Below are 13,562 nucleotides of genomic sequence, written 5' to 3'. Positions count from 1 at the left end.
CAGTTTAGGATTTGTTTCAGTGAACAGAATAACAACAACAGCAACAGCAACGAAGTGACAGCAACAACTACAACAGGCAATCAAATCATTAAAAGTTAATTTATGATGGCTTTAAAATTGCTGCTGGCTCCGAAAAACTCGCACTGCTTAAAGCTTCAGTGACTTATCGGCACAACGATCTTTCTTATAATGCGGCCACACATCGCATCACATCTCTTGCTCCATATTTGGTCATACTCACACACTTCAGATACACAAATTGTATCTGTGTATCTGAACAAAGTTCTGTACGCTTGCGCGACGGCGAGTCGTCGCGACGTTTCGACTTACCCTTCACCAGTTATACACGAACGCGTTTAATAAATTATCAAGTTGAATGCCCAGTTTCGAAATTTGACCTTGAACACAAATTTCGGTACTCACGCACATACTTACATACATATGTATGTACATATGTATATCGTTTGTATCTCTGTGTTGTGTGTGTGTTTAGCAATATCTGAGCTGTAGTTTCTTTGAGCTCTGATGCGTTACGAATGTCGCCTGTCGCCTGTTTACAGTCTGTTGCTCTCATGACTGGAGTAGTGAAAATCTTATAGCAAGTGCGTAAGTTTTTGCTTTGCTTAATTAGCGCACCCATACAAATTAACTAACGCACATGCGTAACTCATAGATACAACACACAAACAAACAGACAAAAAGCGGCGTCGAGATTGTTGCCTGTTGTATATGATTAATGTTGTTCATTCTTATTTTTTTTCTTTTTCATTTTTTCTGTATTGTTAGGCTTTGAACTTGGCTCTAATGTCTGAAATAAATTGCTCTCGCAAACCGGTTGAGTTCATGTATTTGGCCATCAAATTTAATGACTGAGCGTGAGAGAGAGATAGGGAAACGAAGAAGGGAATAATGAGAAAGAAGTTGAATAAAGACCTTGATTTCGAGGGGGATAACAGAAAAATTGACCATCTTTTCATTTTGCTAATAGCTCAGATACAGTAGTCACTCATTAACTCGTATAATTCAACATTTTCGAGTATTTTTAAATTTTTGAAAATTGGTCTTGCAATTTTTGTAAAATTTAAAATAGCAATTACGTTTAGTTTCGCTACGAATCTCGATTGCTATTTCACAATTAATAACTAATAGTTATCAATTTAAGCAGCTTAACAATTTACGAAGGGGATAACAGCAAAAATTTATCATCTTTTTAGTTTTTAATAGCTCTGATACAGTAGATACTCGGTAATTCGTCTATGTTTTAATTGTCTAATGATTTAAAAATTTTTTAAATTGAATAATAAATATAGCAAGTCTTACTTGGAATCACTTTTAGTTTTGCAAAAACTTTATAACAATTTTTAAAATGTTCATTAAGTTTTCTAGCATATTTTTATTTATACTTTTTTATTTTCTTTGGCTCTACGCAACGCTCGTCAAACATAAAAGCTAATCAGCTCACGCTTATAAATTTTGTGAAAAGAACGAAATAATAAACACATGCAGAGCATCTGTCTGCATAAATATTTATTGATATTTGACATGATCGATCGCTTTGAGGGAGCCGATGTAGGTAAAGGGGACTGCATACATACATAGGTGTGGGAAGTGTTAAATACTTGGCGTTGATGAGCCAATTTGTTAAGGTGTTGAAATATGCAAATGTATGTGTCCTGATGCTGTTGATTTTCCCTGTCAAATTATGGGATATTTTTTGGCTATCTAATTCTGACTGATTTGTGCTATGGCCCCTCAACCCTCTCCGCATAATAGTATCTGCGAATAATAAACACATTGCCGGGTCTTCCCACTCGACTGATGTCTTGGTCAGCCTTTGATGGCCCCCGTTTTACCCACACAATTATCGTATCTGTCCCGTGCCGTGTTTATATCACCGCGCACGTAAATGTCAAACGTAAGCCCCACGATTTTAAAATATCTCATGGAATTTGTGTATGAGTGTGTGTGTGTGTGAGAATGCTCTTGATTGATAAGAAAGTGAAGCGACAGCTGTTTGAGGAAATTTATACGACTGTTCTGAAAGATATGCTCCTATCGGGTATATACATTTTATACACTGATCCGAAAATTCTTATATTTTATTTATACTATTGTATTAAAAAGTTAAAATTATATGAACAATACTATTCCTGAAATGTATTTGAAGTAAATAAAATGATGTTCTTACTGCTAGAAAGGGTATACTGGTTTCGTTCAAGCAATATTCGTTTTACCTTCCAGATATTTTACTTGTTCCCTTCGGCAGAGATGGAGACGTTCATTCGTCTCACAAATTTCGGTTGCCAGGGGTTAAAGGGGTGTTCGAAGCATAACTGGATATGTAATTAGGGTTGCAGTTGTCGGTTTTCCATGCTCATGTGATAGAAGAAGGGTGACAAGAGAGCGTGTGACTTGACTTAGACTCGTTACCCTTTTTGTCGAAATGCTTTGTAATACATTTCTATACATGGTACAATTGTCTTGAGTAAAGATAGGTCCTCGGAGACCTTGCCTTAAAAAAGTATTATTTCTTATTTTCATATTGTTTCGTGTTCAGATAAATTTCAGAGGTAATTCCATTGCTACAATATTCTGTTTCTATTTTGCTCTTGTGAAAATTAACTGTATAAATTGTTGTACTTTTTTAAATAAGCTTGATTATATTGTAGTTATCCGCTTTAAGTTTATTTAGTAACAATGTTTTTTGCTTTAATGTGAGTTATATAACTACTATTATTATAATAATATTCCCTACTTAACAATAAATTCCTTAAGGAATCTATTCATTATTAAATGATAATATTCGCTTTCCCTTAACATTTACTTATACATTGTACTATTTAAAATAATAAATTTCTATTGATTCAACATTAAACAATTTATAATAAATATATGTACTACTTATATAAATTTTAATTGATATCTACAATTTTCATCTTATATTTAAATATTCTTTTACCAATTATTACTTTCATGCTATACTTACTACTGAATTATCTATAAATGTAAAAACAAAACAAATAATTCTTTTGGGAACTACTGTTTTATATTGTTTATTCGTATTTATCTATTTAAATTAACTTTTTCACACACTTTTACTCAATTGTTTTGCCTATTCGCTCAACTGTAAACCACATGACCACTAAATTAAAAGCGATGATCAAACAAATAAACTGCATAAAAACCAAATAATAAAACAACATTTAATAAATAAAATAAAAAACTACAATATGTCTGCCAACACACACACCCACACATATACACAATGCTATTTGTGTATATGTACATCACATCAAAAACAATGCATACATACAGATATATTTGTTATATATATTTTCTCTACTTTATGCGCTTGTTGTGCTGTGAAATTTTTGTTTTATTTTTTTTTATTCTCAATCTCTCTAGTTCTCTCTCTTTCTCTCTCTGACTTTCTCTCTCTGTCTTTCTCTGTGTAACTTTTCCTGCTCCCCTTTCACTCTCTCTGTGGTTGTTATTTTGAAATGTTTCCTAAACATTTATACAGCAATTTTTATGTCGTTTTCACAATAAATTATTGGATCTATCTTTATAACTGTACATGAATATTTTCCTTCCCATTCTCAGCACATTAAATGTGCAACCGCCCACGCTGCAACTTACACACACACAGACATTCACACATACTTATACTGACACTCAAAACGAACGATTTTATATGTGAAAATTTGTGGCTTTCACACATTTTCTTTCCGTTGAAAATTCATTTTCACCAACTTTTTCGAAGCTAAAACTACTATTGACTTATTGGATTGATCTTTTTTGGGACTAAACTATTTATCTATAAAAATTTGCAAGTCTTTCTTAAAGTCATACACACACACTCACTCACACACTCTTTCTCTTCTTTTCTGTGTCTTCTGTCTTTGTCTCTGTCTAATTCTTTAACTCAGCTTAGCTGCGCTTATGCTTGCATATATATTATACTACATGTATCCCAAGTTTTCCCAAATAATTATGATATATAATTAATCCAATAAATATATACGACTTGTTGTCTTATATCGGAATTGTTTTGTTCTCTTTCGATTCTTACAGGCGCCCGCCCCCTCATCCCACCACGTTCGTGTGTTGTGTGCAGTGTCGTTTAGCTCCTCACAAAAGCCAACAGCGCATAAAATACATAACATAGCAAAGGAATATATAAATAAAATTACAAATTAAATAAATAAACTGTTAAGCAATTAATTTGAAAAGTAATTAAAGTCAAAATCTTGGCTAATTATATCGTTTATATCAAGAAGTGAAATTGAAATTATTTCAGTGTCAGCGCAAGCATTTATAACCGAACTGGTTGCTCTATAAATACACCAATCGAGCTATATAGCCACTTATAGATATATATGAATACATGCATAGTTTGCTGAATTTGCATATCTATACAATTGTTTGAGTTAATTTTCAATATATTTCGGCTGTTATTGTGTATGTGTTTTTCGTGTTTTGTTTCGTTTCATTTCGTATATGGCGCAATTACTTCGTGTTACTTATTACACATATAAGTAGTTCTCTCTTATCGCGAGATATACAAAAACAAGAAAGAAATACATCAATTTAAATATTCAACGAAAGCTGCTACACGAACGCGCCAGCAAACAAAGCCGGCTCACATGTGTGGGTTTCTCTAAAGTGGGTGAGTAATCTGCAGCGAAACTTCTTTTATTATTTTCATAATATTTAGCAACAGATGTCTACCCCATACCAGATACCATCTCCATTACCATTTCACACACGCACACACACAAGAACACACAACTCATTTATATATGCGCCATAAATTCATTCATGCATTTGACTTTGACAATAAGTCAAAAGTGAACAGCCCCCTCTTCAACTCCAACGAAAGCTGGCATTTATGAAATTTTTATTTTCCAGTTCTTGGCTTTGGCATTGTCTTGGCCAAGTAAAGTCCGTTGGCGTTAACGTTAACGTTGTCCTTGCTGTTTCTCTTTCATTCCACAAGCACAGGCAGCAACCGTCTTTGCATGCTAAATAGATTTTGTAAGCATGTCGAACTGGGTGGCTCTGTGGCGGCTCTGTGGTTCTGGTGGTTCTGGTGGTTCTGTGGCTGTCATCGTATCTCAACAAATAGTTAAACACGCTAAGCGCATCCAAGAGACACGCACATCATCATTATAATGATCGTAGGAAAGGGGGTTGGTGCTAAGTTTGACTTTTCGTTTAGTAGTCATATCAGGAAGCAGCTGTTGCCAATTGCAGCACTTGCTATTGCTACTGCAATTCCAAATAACGCTTGTGTCTTCACAAATGCATTTGTAATTGACTTTTTGGCGGAGTTTGGTTGAGTTACTTGTGGCTTGCGGATGTCGCGACTAAAATACATATTATAAAGACAGTATTAGGGACATTCGTGTTGGCAGACAAGATAAGGCAGGAATATAGAATTAATACATATATTTTTTAATTAAAAAATGTTTTTAATGAAGCAAGCTTGACAAATCTTTAAAAACATAAAAGTAAGGCAACCAAATCCAATGCTTTCAAATATTAAAATATTTGCTTACAACTTTTATCTAACTTAAACTTTTTTGAATTTAATTAAAGTTTTTAAACTAAATTAGAATCTGTAAAGATTTGATAAATAATGTGTCGCAATGTTTGCAAAATAAATCAAATACAACATTTTTATTCTTCATTTTTTTTTTTTTTTTATATAAAATAAATGTTCGCAAGGCTTTATATATTTTATCTTATATCCGTTAACTGTTAGATTCTTTCTATAAAACATTTTCTTAGTAGTATTTAAAATTGAATATAGATCCTTGTCAGTTGTTGTTTCTTAGAAATCGTTAAGAACTAATCGTTAGGTACTAAATCCTATCTGTACTGTAAACTAAAATGTTAAGCGAAAATCAATTGCAATAACGCATTTCTTTTAAAATAAATCTGTTGAATATCTGATTTGAAGTAAACACACTTATTTAAAATTGATTTATTAACTGTTCAAGTTTTGATTTAAATCAATTAAAAGTAAACTTGCGATAGTGCACTTTTGTTTGTTTTTATTACTTTTATTGGCTCAAATTACGAGAACCGTATCGTTTGCATTTCAAAACAAGTGAAACCAAACCAAACAATATAATTATTTATTTAATTTTTGTTGCTTTTACTATTTCTGTGCTAGTGTTGTTTTTGATTTCTTGCGAAAACTGACGCGTTACTTTTAAAGCCAGGAACTGGAAAATTATAATTGAAGCGGCGACTGCATAAAATACAAAAACATAAACAAATGCAAAGCTTAGATAAATAAGCTTGTTACTTGGATAGCTTGACAGCTTGCCAACTCGCCAGCTCGACAAATGATAGGTCAGCTTATTTCGGGCCAGTGTCTTATATATTATGGAGCAGAGACCGCAATGATCCCACGCGACTCTCATTTCGGCCAGTCAGTCAGTCAGTTGTCGTCATGTGCTTATATGAACATATATACAAATACTAAATCTGACTACTTGAAACTCCCAGTCGCTTGCTCGTTCTCGAGTGCCGCCCCCTTTTTCTTCCCTTCGCATTGTTGCCGAGAATACGAGAATGACACAATTTTGTGTTTCGCTCTTGCACGATTCAATGGCCAACCGAAGACTCATTTAAAGTCATTTAAATCCAGAGCAGCTGTTTTAAGTGCATTCGCACATTAAACATATATGAGTTGTAACCAAAATTGATTACACAATTGTACCCTAAAGAGAGTGTCTTTTTAAATAACTCCCTGATTTTCTGTTATGCCATTAACCAACAAATTTATTTCAATAGACTTAAGTCGCATTGAATAATGTTACTAGACTGTGGGCGCCGATCATCATCATCTTAATCATCAGCATCTGACTGGTTATTCCATCTAGTACAAGTTATTAGCAGCACCCACGTCCTATGAACGCAGGTTATTCAATCTGGCAGTAGTAAAAAGAAATACCCATAGAAATACTTCTATGATACTTAATTTAAAAATTTCTAGATTTACGAAAAGTTATAATTCCTCGTCACAAAATCTTAGCTTCTCCAACGCTTTGTATACAAACAAACAAACAGACAAAATGATTGTCGGATTCGTATAATCGATGTATCATTCAACGTGTCTTTTTGATTAAAATTTAATAAATTTTATTAATATAAATAAAATCAAAAATTTTACCAAAAGACTTCAACGTCACTATCCAGTGCCATTTTGTTAGATAAGACTATACATTTCGATCGGTATATAACTCGATTAAATCGGACAGTCGTAGCCAAATTTCCATTCTTGCATTTCGCACCCTTCGTGATGATTTCGTCACTAGCGTGGACTGTCGTGCACAGTGATGAAGCATAAACTTTATGAAATGATTTTTAAAAAAAAAACGTTATCATAGTATTGAAATTACTAGGGCTTCAACTTGATTTTAAAGCAGAATATTATTTTGAATATTGGATGACTCTATTAGAGTCACTCTAAGTTTTGAAAAAATGTATAGCTGACAATACTATTTATACAAACATACTTTGATTTTTAGAAACTTAATTTGACTATAAAATACCTATTTATTTCACCCAGTGTATCTGTCAGAATGTGCACTTTACGTTTATACTTTGGCTTGTATCAGTTTTGTTGCTTGATTGCTTGATTGCTAAATGGCAAAGAAATACATTGGTCCGACAGACAGTTGCAGCCATTTGTTGGCTGCACAATAAAATTAGTTTATCAATTTAACAAGTTCGCAGCACGAAGCGCAAAATAAGAATTTGCCAATGCCACCTGTTGCCAAACCCCAAGTTGGCCTGTAAAAATATCATTAAAATTCACTTAAGCTGTGCAAGCACCAAGTCAACTCAAGACCACGAAGACGAAGACGATGACGACGACGCGTAGACAGTAGAGAAAGGAGAGCAGCTCCTTAAATTCCAGCCAAACGGCAAGTGTCAAAAAACAAAAAGAAAACAGAACCTAGTTTAGTTTTCTTGTTTTTCCGTATTTTTCGACGCGTGCGGTGTCGTTGCATTCCCACAGTGCTGCGTACTCTGCGTTTATATCTCACAGTTGCATCTTTTCACCATCTGTTGGGTCCTCCGTTCCCCAACGCCCATTCCTCCTATCCACATTGTTTGTGCGCTGTCTGCCGCATGCTATCTGCTTTTGTGTGCGTCCGAGTTGTTGCACTTTGCGCTTGCGACCCACATTTGTCTATGGTGCGGCCGACGCCACGTGGATTTTCCGAGGATTTCCACCACTTGCGCCAGTGTTGAGCATTTCCTTGTGCATTCTTTGGACTGCTTACCGTCCGTACTGGAATTTGTTTCTTTTGTGCAGAGTGAATTCAATCTTTGCCCGAGATTTTTACGCTTCTCCCTTTTTGTCTCCTTCCTCAGCTCGCACTTTTCCGTCAGTGGCTCTTTTAAATTAAGTTAAAGTTGCTTTTGCATAATGCAGTGCCTTTTTTGGTCAAGCGCTGGCTGCTTCTACTCAGATTGGACGATATTACCTCTCTATGTGTCTTCTGCTGGCATGTGGCAAGTGGCATGTGGCAAGTGGCAAGAGCATCCAAGAAATTTCACTGTGCACTCTAGCATTGCAAATATGCATGCTTGCTGTTTATTTTGCAGTCTACTTATGATGTGGGCTATGTAAGCAAACCAGGCTACGGTCTATCTGTGTGGGTATGTTGATGTGTATGGGTGTTAACCTGTTGACACTTGAGGAATTTGAGACCTTTGGGGTATTTATCTGTAAATACTGCAGTTCCTACACGTCTTAGGCCTGTGACTATTCATCGTTTAGATAAGAATTGGACACTAAAAGACTTTTGATGTTTACTTGATATTTAACTGCCTTTTTCAACTACTGTAACTAATATAATATTTATTTTTAAAATTTTAAAAATAGTAAAATAAATAGTAAAATTTAACTCATATACAAATCTTAGAATTTGATCCAATTAACAAAATTTAAAATAATAGTTATTCTTAAATAAAAAAAAGAAGCTAATTTTCAAGTTATATTTATATTTTTAGTTGGAACAAAATTTAAAATATTAGTTATGCTTAAATAAAAAAATGAAGCTTATTTTCAAGTTATGTTTTAAATTTTTGTTGTATTTATTTATTATATTTCAGTTTTTAAATGCCCGACCTAAAAATAGTGTATCTGAGATTTTTTCATTGATCAGGAAAATACTTATAACACTTGCGATTTTTGCTTCGTAGCAAGTGTATAGAAAATATACTTAAGAGTGCTGTATTGATTGCAATGTTTAATCTTTTCTTTTACTGTTTATATAAAAGATGTTTATTAAACTGTGATTTAATTCAGATAATGTTTGCTTTTGTGCTTTGCCGACCCACCAAACAGACGACATTTGACGAGAATTATTGTGAAATCAATTTGATTGCTTTTTGTCAGCTTATTTGCTGCTTATTTTATGTATCGAGTATGCGGCACAGCTGTGGGCACTTTGCCATTTATTTATTTAAATCTACCATTTGATTTAAATTTCAAGTAACTATAAAATAAAGAAATACTAACTAAAACGTTGAGAAATGTACTAACAATTTAGTCTTGTGAATAGTTTCCGTATTGATTCCCGACAACTTCTGTATGACCACGTGTTGCTTGAAAGATTGAAATCTTTCAGAGCAACGGCAGCAGCACGCGTATCTGACGGATTGCCAAACATGAAGCGCATCTACAGCCAACACATGTTTTGCAAAATAATTCAAATTTTTTATTTTGAAAATATTTCTAATTTGGATTTCATTTCGAGTCAGCTTGTTGCCTATGGGCATTTTGCCAACAGAAGCCATGAAATCACATCAAATGGTCGACAATGTTGGCCCTTTGTTAAAATGCATTCATTTTATACTTATGTGTTTAGATATGGCTAAGTATCAACTTATCTGGCTGTCTGACTCTGCGCCTGTTTGATAAGTTAGTCTTCTATTTCGGGTGGTCCCTTTGCACAAGTCTACCTTCTATCTCTCTCTCTCTCTCTTTTTGATTCTATGGAGTACGATCTGACTATGACAGCTAAGTGTCAACGCTCTTAGGACGCGTGGTAATTGCCATGTAAATCAAATATGCAAAACTTGTCCTAAATAGGCGCAAAGATTTAGCTAAGCGTGCAAAAGATAAATATTTTCTAACATTTCAGGCACATGTGAGCTGTTGAGAGTGCACAGTTCATTATTTGTCTTGTTTTTGTTGTTGTTGTTTGAAGTGCTCTGCTCTTAAGCAGACAATGAACTGACTGCTTTTGCCGGTCTAACAACTACAACAGAGATCTGATGACATCAGATGATTATTAAAGTTGGACATACATATGTAAATTCGAGAAAACAAATTTTGACTACTGGGTACCCTACACTTTAATCGGAATCTGCTTCAGGACTGCAAGTGATATATACCACAACACCAATAACAAAAAAACCTTATTAAGATGTTGATGTTGCTAAATGAACACATTAACATTTGTACACTGAGTGCAATATTAAATTAAATAACAAAAGTTGTCTTAATAATTGAATCAGGTATATTAACATTCAGGTGCCAATTTTCCAAAAATAACGGAAAGAGCTCTGTGAGCCATTACGTGCCCACCTCTGTTCTAAGTTCTACATCCACTAAACTGTGGATATAACTTTTGTACAAAGTTCGTAATTCCCTTTCTCTGGTAGAAAGCAAAATAAGTCAAGGTTGACGAGTTGTCAAGTACTTCAACTCGATGATTTTTAACGATCTTTAAGTTAAGTGGTTTAATTTTTGATGAACGATCATAATAAATGACTTACAAAAATGCCGAAGCTTGAAGCAGGTACTAAAACTATATATGAATAATAAGATTTGTAATAAAAGTACTAGTGTATTTTGTTATTACAAATTCGGTTTCGAATTAAAAAAAAAGTTTTTTTTTGAGTCCTTATATTTTCCGATATATCGGCAACTCGATAATTTTATTGTCGATTCTCTTTTCGATATAAAAATCGATCCAAAGTGGGAATATACATAACTAGTATCGATGGTGAAAATATTGAGAACAAGGGCGTACGCAGGTATGGGACCCTCAAAATAAAGAAATTATATAGAAAATTGTTATGAACTGTATTCCAAAAGGGAAAAATTAAAAATAATTTACTTTAAAATATGCTATCACAGCTCAAAGTTATCAAAATCATTGCAATAATACAATCAGTTGAAAAAAATTTATGGAACGAATTTGTAAACATAATGGATGCAAAAAATGAGAAAAGTTTGCTTATGCTTGCGAAGAAAAAATGTTCCTGGAGCCCAAGTTGTCACCCCAACTTAACAAATTTTTCTGTAATTAAACTTTTATTAATTTTTAAAATTCATTCATATTCAACATTACTTAAAATCCCTCAGCCAAACTTAAACAGCATTATACTTTCACAAACTTATATACATTTTTTAAATAAGAAAATTAATAATGTTTTTTCTCCTTCCTGTGATAATATAATTGGACTAATTAAGCTTCCTATAAGATATTAAACATAAAAACCTATGTTGGAAAACCGGCAGTACATATTAACTAAACTTTATAAAAAATTCAAAAATATTTCGCGGACGAAAAAATCGATCTTGCTATAAGCCATAATAAAACCACTGCAGTTTGAGTGATGTTTTGTGAATTTTATTTTAAATGATTTAAATACATGCCTTCACTTAGAAAACAAACTCTTACCATCTCTAAGATCTTTTAGTTGATACGAACAGACGGACTTAAATATATCGACTCGGCTGTTGGTGCTAATGAAGAATATATATACACAGGGTATTAAAATACATACTAAAAAAGTGCTTCTGCCACCCCTTAATTTTCATCCTGCGTTCGCCCTTGATTAAGAATCGTAATTATCGTGTCAAATCTACTATTCTATATAAGAGAAGATGCCAAATATCTGTAAACTTCTTCAGTCGCAGACAAAAATAAAGCCATCTACAGCTACTCGGTACAATTTGTAGAAGTCGCCGCTGACTTTAAGGCGATCTTGAAAGTTGCCTCTTCTTCCATACTGTAGATGGGCACTGTCATAAATTGTTATCAATTTAACTTGTAAACTGCATTCTATTTTGATTTTTCATTTGCCCTGTTTGTTGTTTCTGCCTCTTGTTGTCGAGTGTGTGTGGCGCTCATTAAGTCTTGGCTGCCGTAAAAATCAATACCAATTTACAGAGATTTTTAACATGCCGTATAACGATTTTAGATAACCGCGCTCCACAGTGTATGAGTGTGTGTCAAAGTGTGCGTGTGTGTGGGCTTTCTAAAGCTTTTGTGTTTGCTTTTTTGTTTGTCGGGCCCACAATAGGTAAATAACAACAAAGTTATAACAAATTAGATAAGCGGTTTATTAGCGACGATACCGTCATAGCAACAACAATAACAGCAACAACAATAGCAAAAGCAAAACCAAAAACAACAATATCAGCGGTGTAGCCCACCACATTACAAGCAATTTACACACATACCCGTATTATGCTACATTTTCATTCTGGGTGTGTATTAGTATCTAATGCAAATGGAATTTTAATTTTCACACACTATTAAATGGCTCCTCTACTTGGGATACGCAAAAGGTGAGGTGTTGTGGCGGAGGGTGCAACTATAAATTGGTGTGAACAAATCGTTTGATATTTAATTTGCTTGTGATTCATAGCTTAGAGAATGGATGGCTAGCGTTATTAATCAATGCAAATTGAGATTTAGAAATAAAGACTGTTGAATACAACGATCGATAGATATGTCTTATAATTCACTTGTTATCAATGTAATCTTCAGCTGTAGTTGTTTTAATTCTTCATCTATTATTTTCTTTTCGATTAACCAATCTGTTCATTTTTATTTGTTTTGACTCGCACTGAAACCATTATTTATACTTGCCTGTATCGTATTTTTATCCATAATTTATTTACTTTCTACTCTTATTCATCCGTCTGTCGATATCCGCTTGTTGTCTTATGGCGTTTCAACTGTTTTTGTTTATTTACATGTCCAATAAGCTAAAACACGAACAACAACAGAAGCATAAACAAACTACATGTAGAGCTTTAAAAAAATAAAAGTTTGCATGATGTGAGATTTTTCATTATTTAGTTTAAGGATATCCATAAGTCGAGCCAAAGCAATATTTTGATTTATGTTTATTTCTTTCATTTTAGGTAAGTTTATGTTGATATTGGGGCAAAAGTAAAAGGTCTTAGAATGAACCAAGCTGTAAGTGTTAACTTTTAAAATTTAATCTTAATCATTTTGTTTAGTAGTTTTAAGATCAACTTAAACATTAAGTGGTTCATTTGAACTGCAATTGGTGAAAAGACTCTGACAAGCATATAAAAAAAAAAACTCTGCACACAACTTTTCGGTCTGTCAACAAAATATGGGGTGTTTCAGGCATTGTTGCTATTGCTCCAATTTCCTGAATATTTTCCATGCCACTTGGCATTTGCTATTTCAATGAATATCATGTGTGAGCGAGGGAGCTAGAGCCTGGTCATCTCTCATGGATGCCTTACAATTAAAATT

The 13,562-nt window shown here is 33.6% G+C and overlaps 1 protein-coding gene across 6 annotated transcripts in view; it reads left to right on the top strand.

Moving 5' to 3' along the window:
* LOC117791476 (polypyrimidine tract-binding protein 1) overlaps positions 1 to 13,562 on the top strand; it is a 180,586-nt gene that overhangs the window by 5,047 nt on the left and 161,977 nt on the right. For 4 of the 6 annotated variants that reach the window (XM_034631244.1, XM_034631248.1, XM_034631245.1 and 1 more), the window contains one exon: positions 13,199 to 13,253. The exons of 1 other annotated variant lie outside the window; for it this stretch is intronic. In XM_034631244.1, the coding sequence (XP_034487135.1) occupies positions 13,242 to 13,253 (12 nt within the window). In that variant the 5' untranslated portion in view covers positions 13,199 to 13,241. Of the gene's footprint in view, positions 1 to 4,074; positions 4,670 to 13,198; positions 13,254 to 13,562 lie in introns of those variants that run through there. One more of the 6 variants, XM_034631249.1, reaches the window with a different exon arrangement.

Source organism: Drosophila innubila (genome assembly GCF_004354385.1).
Source record: "Drosophila innubila isolate TH190305 chromosome 3R unlocalized genomic scaffold, UK_Dinn_1.0 2_E_3R, whole genome shotgun sequence".
In the NCBI taxonomy this organism is placed as follows: Eukaryota; Metazoa; Arthropoda; class Insecta; order Diptera; family Drosophilidae; genus Drosophila; species Drosophila innubila.
This window is presented reverse-complemented; position numbering and strand designations above follow the sequence as displayed.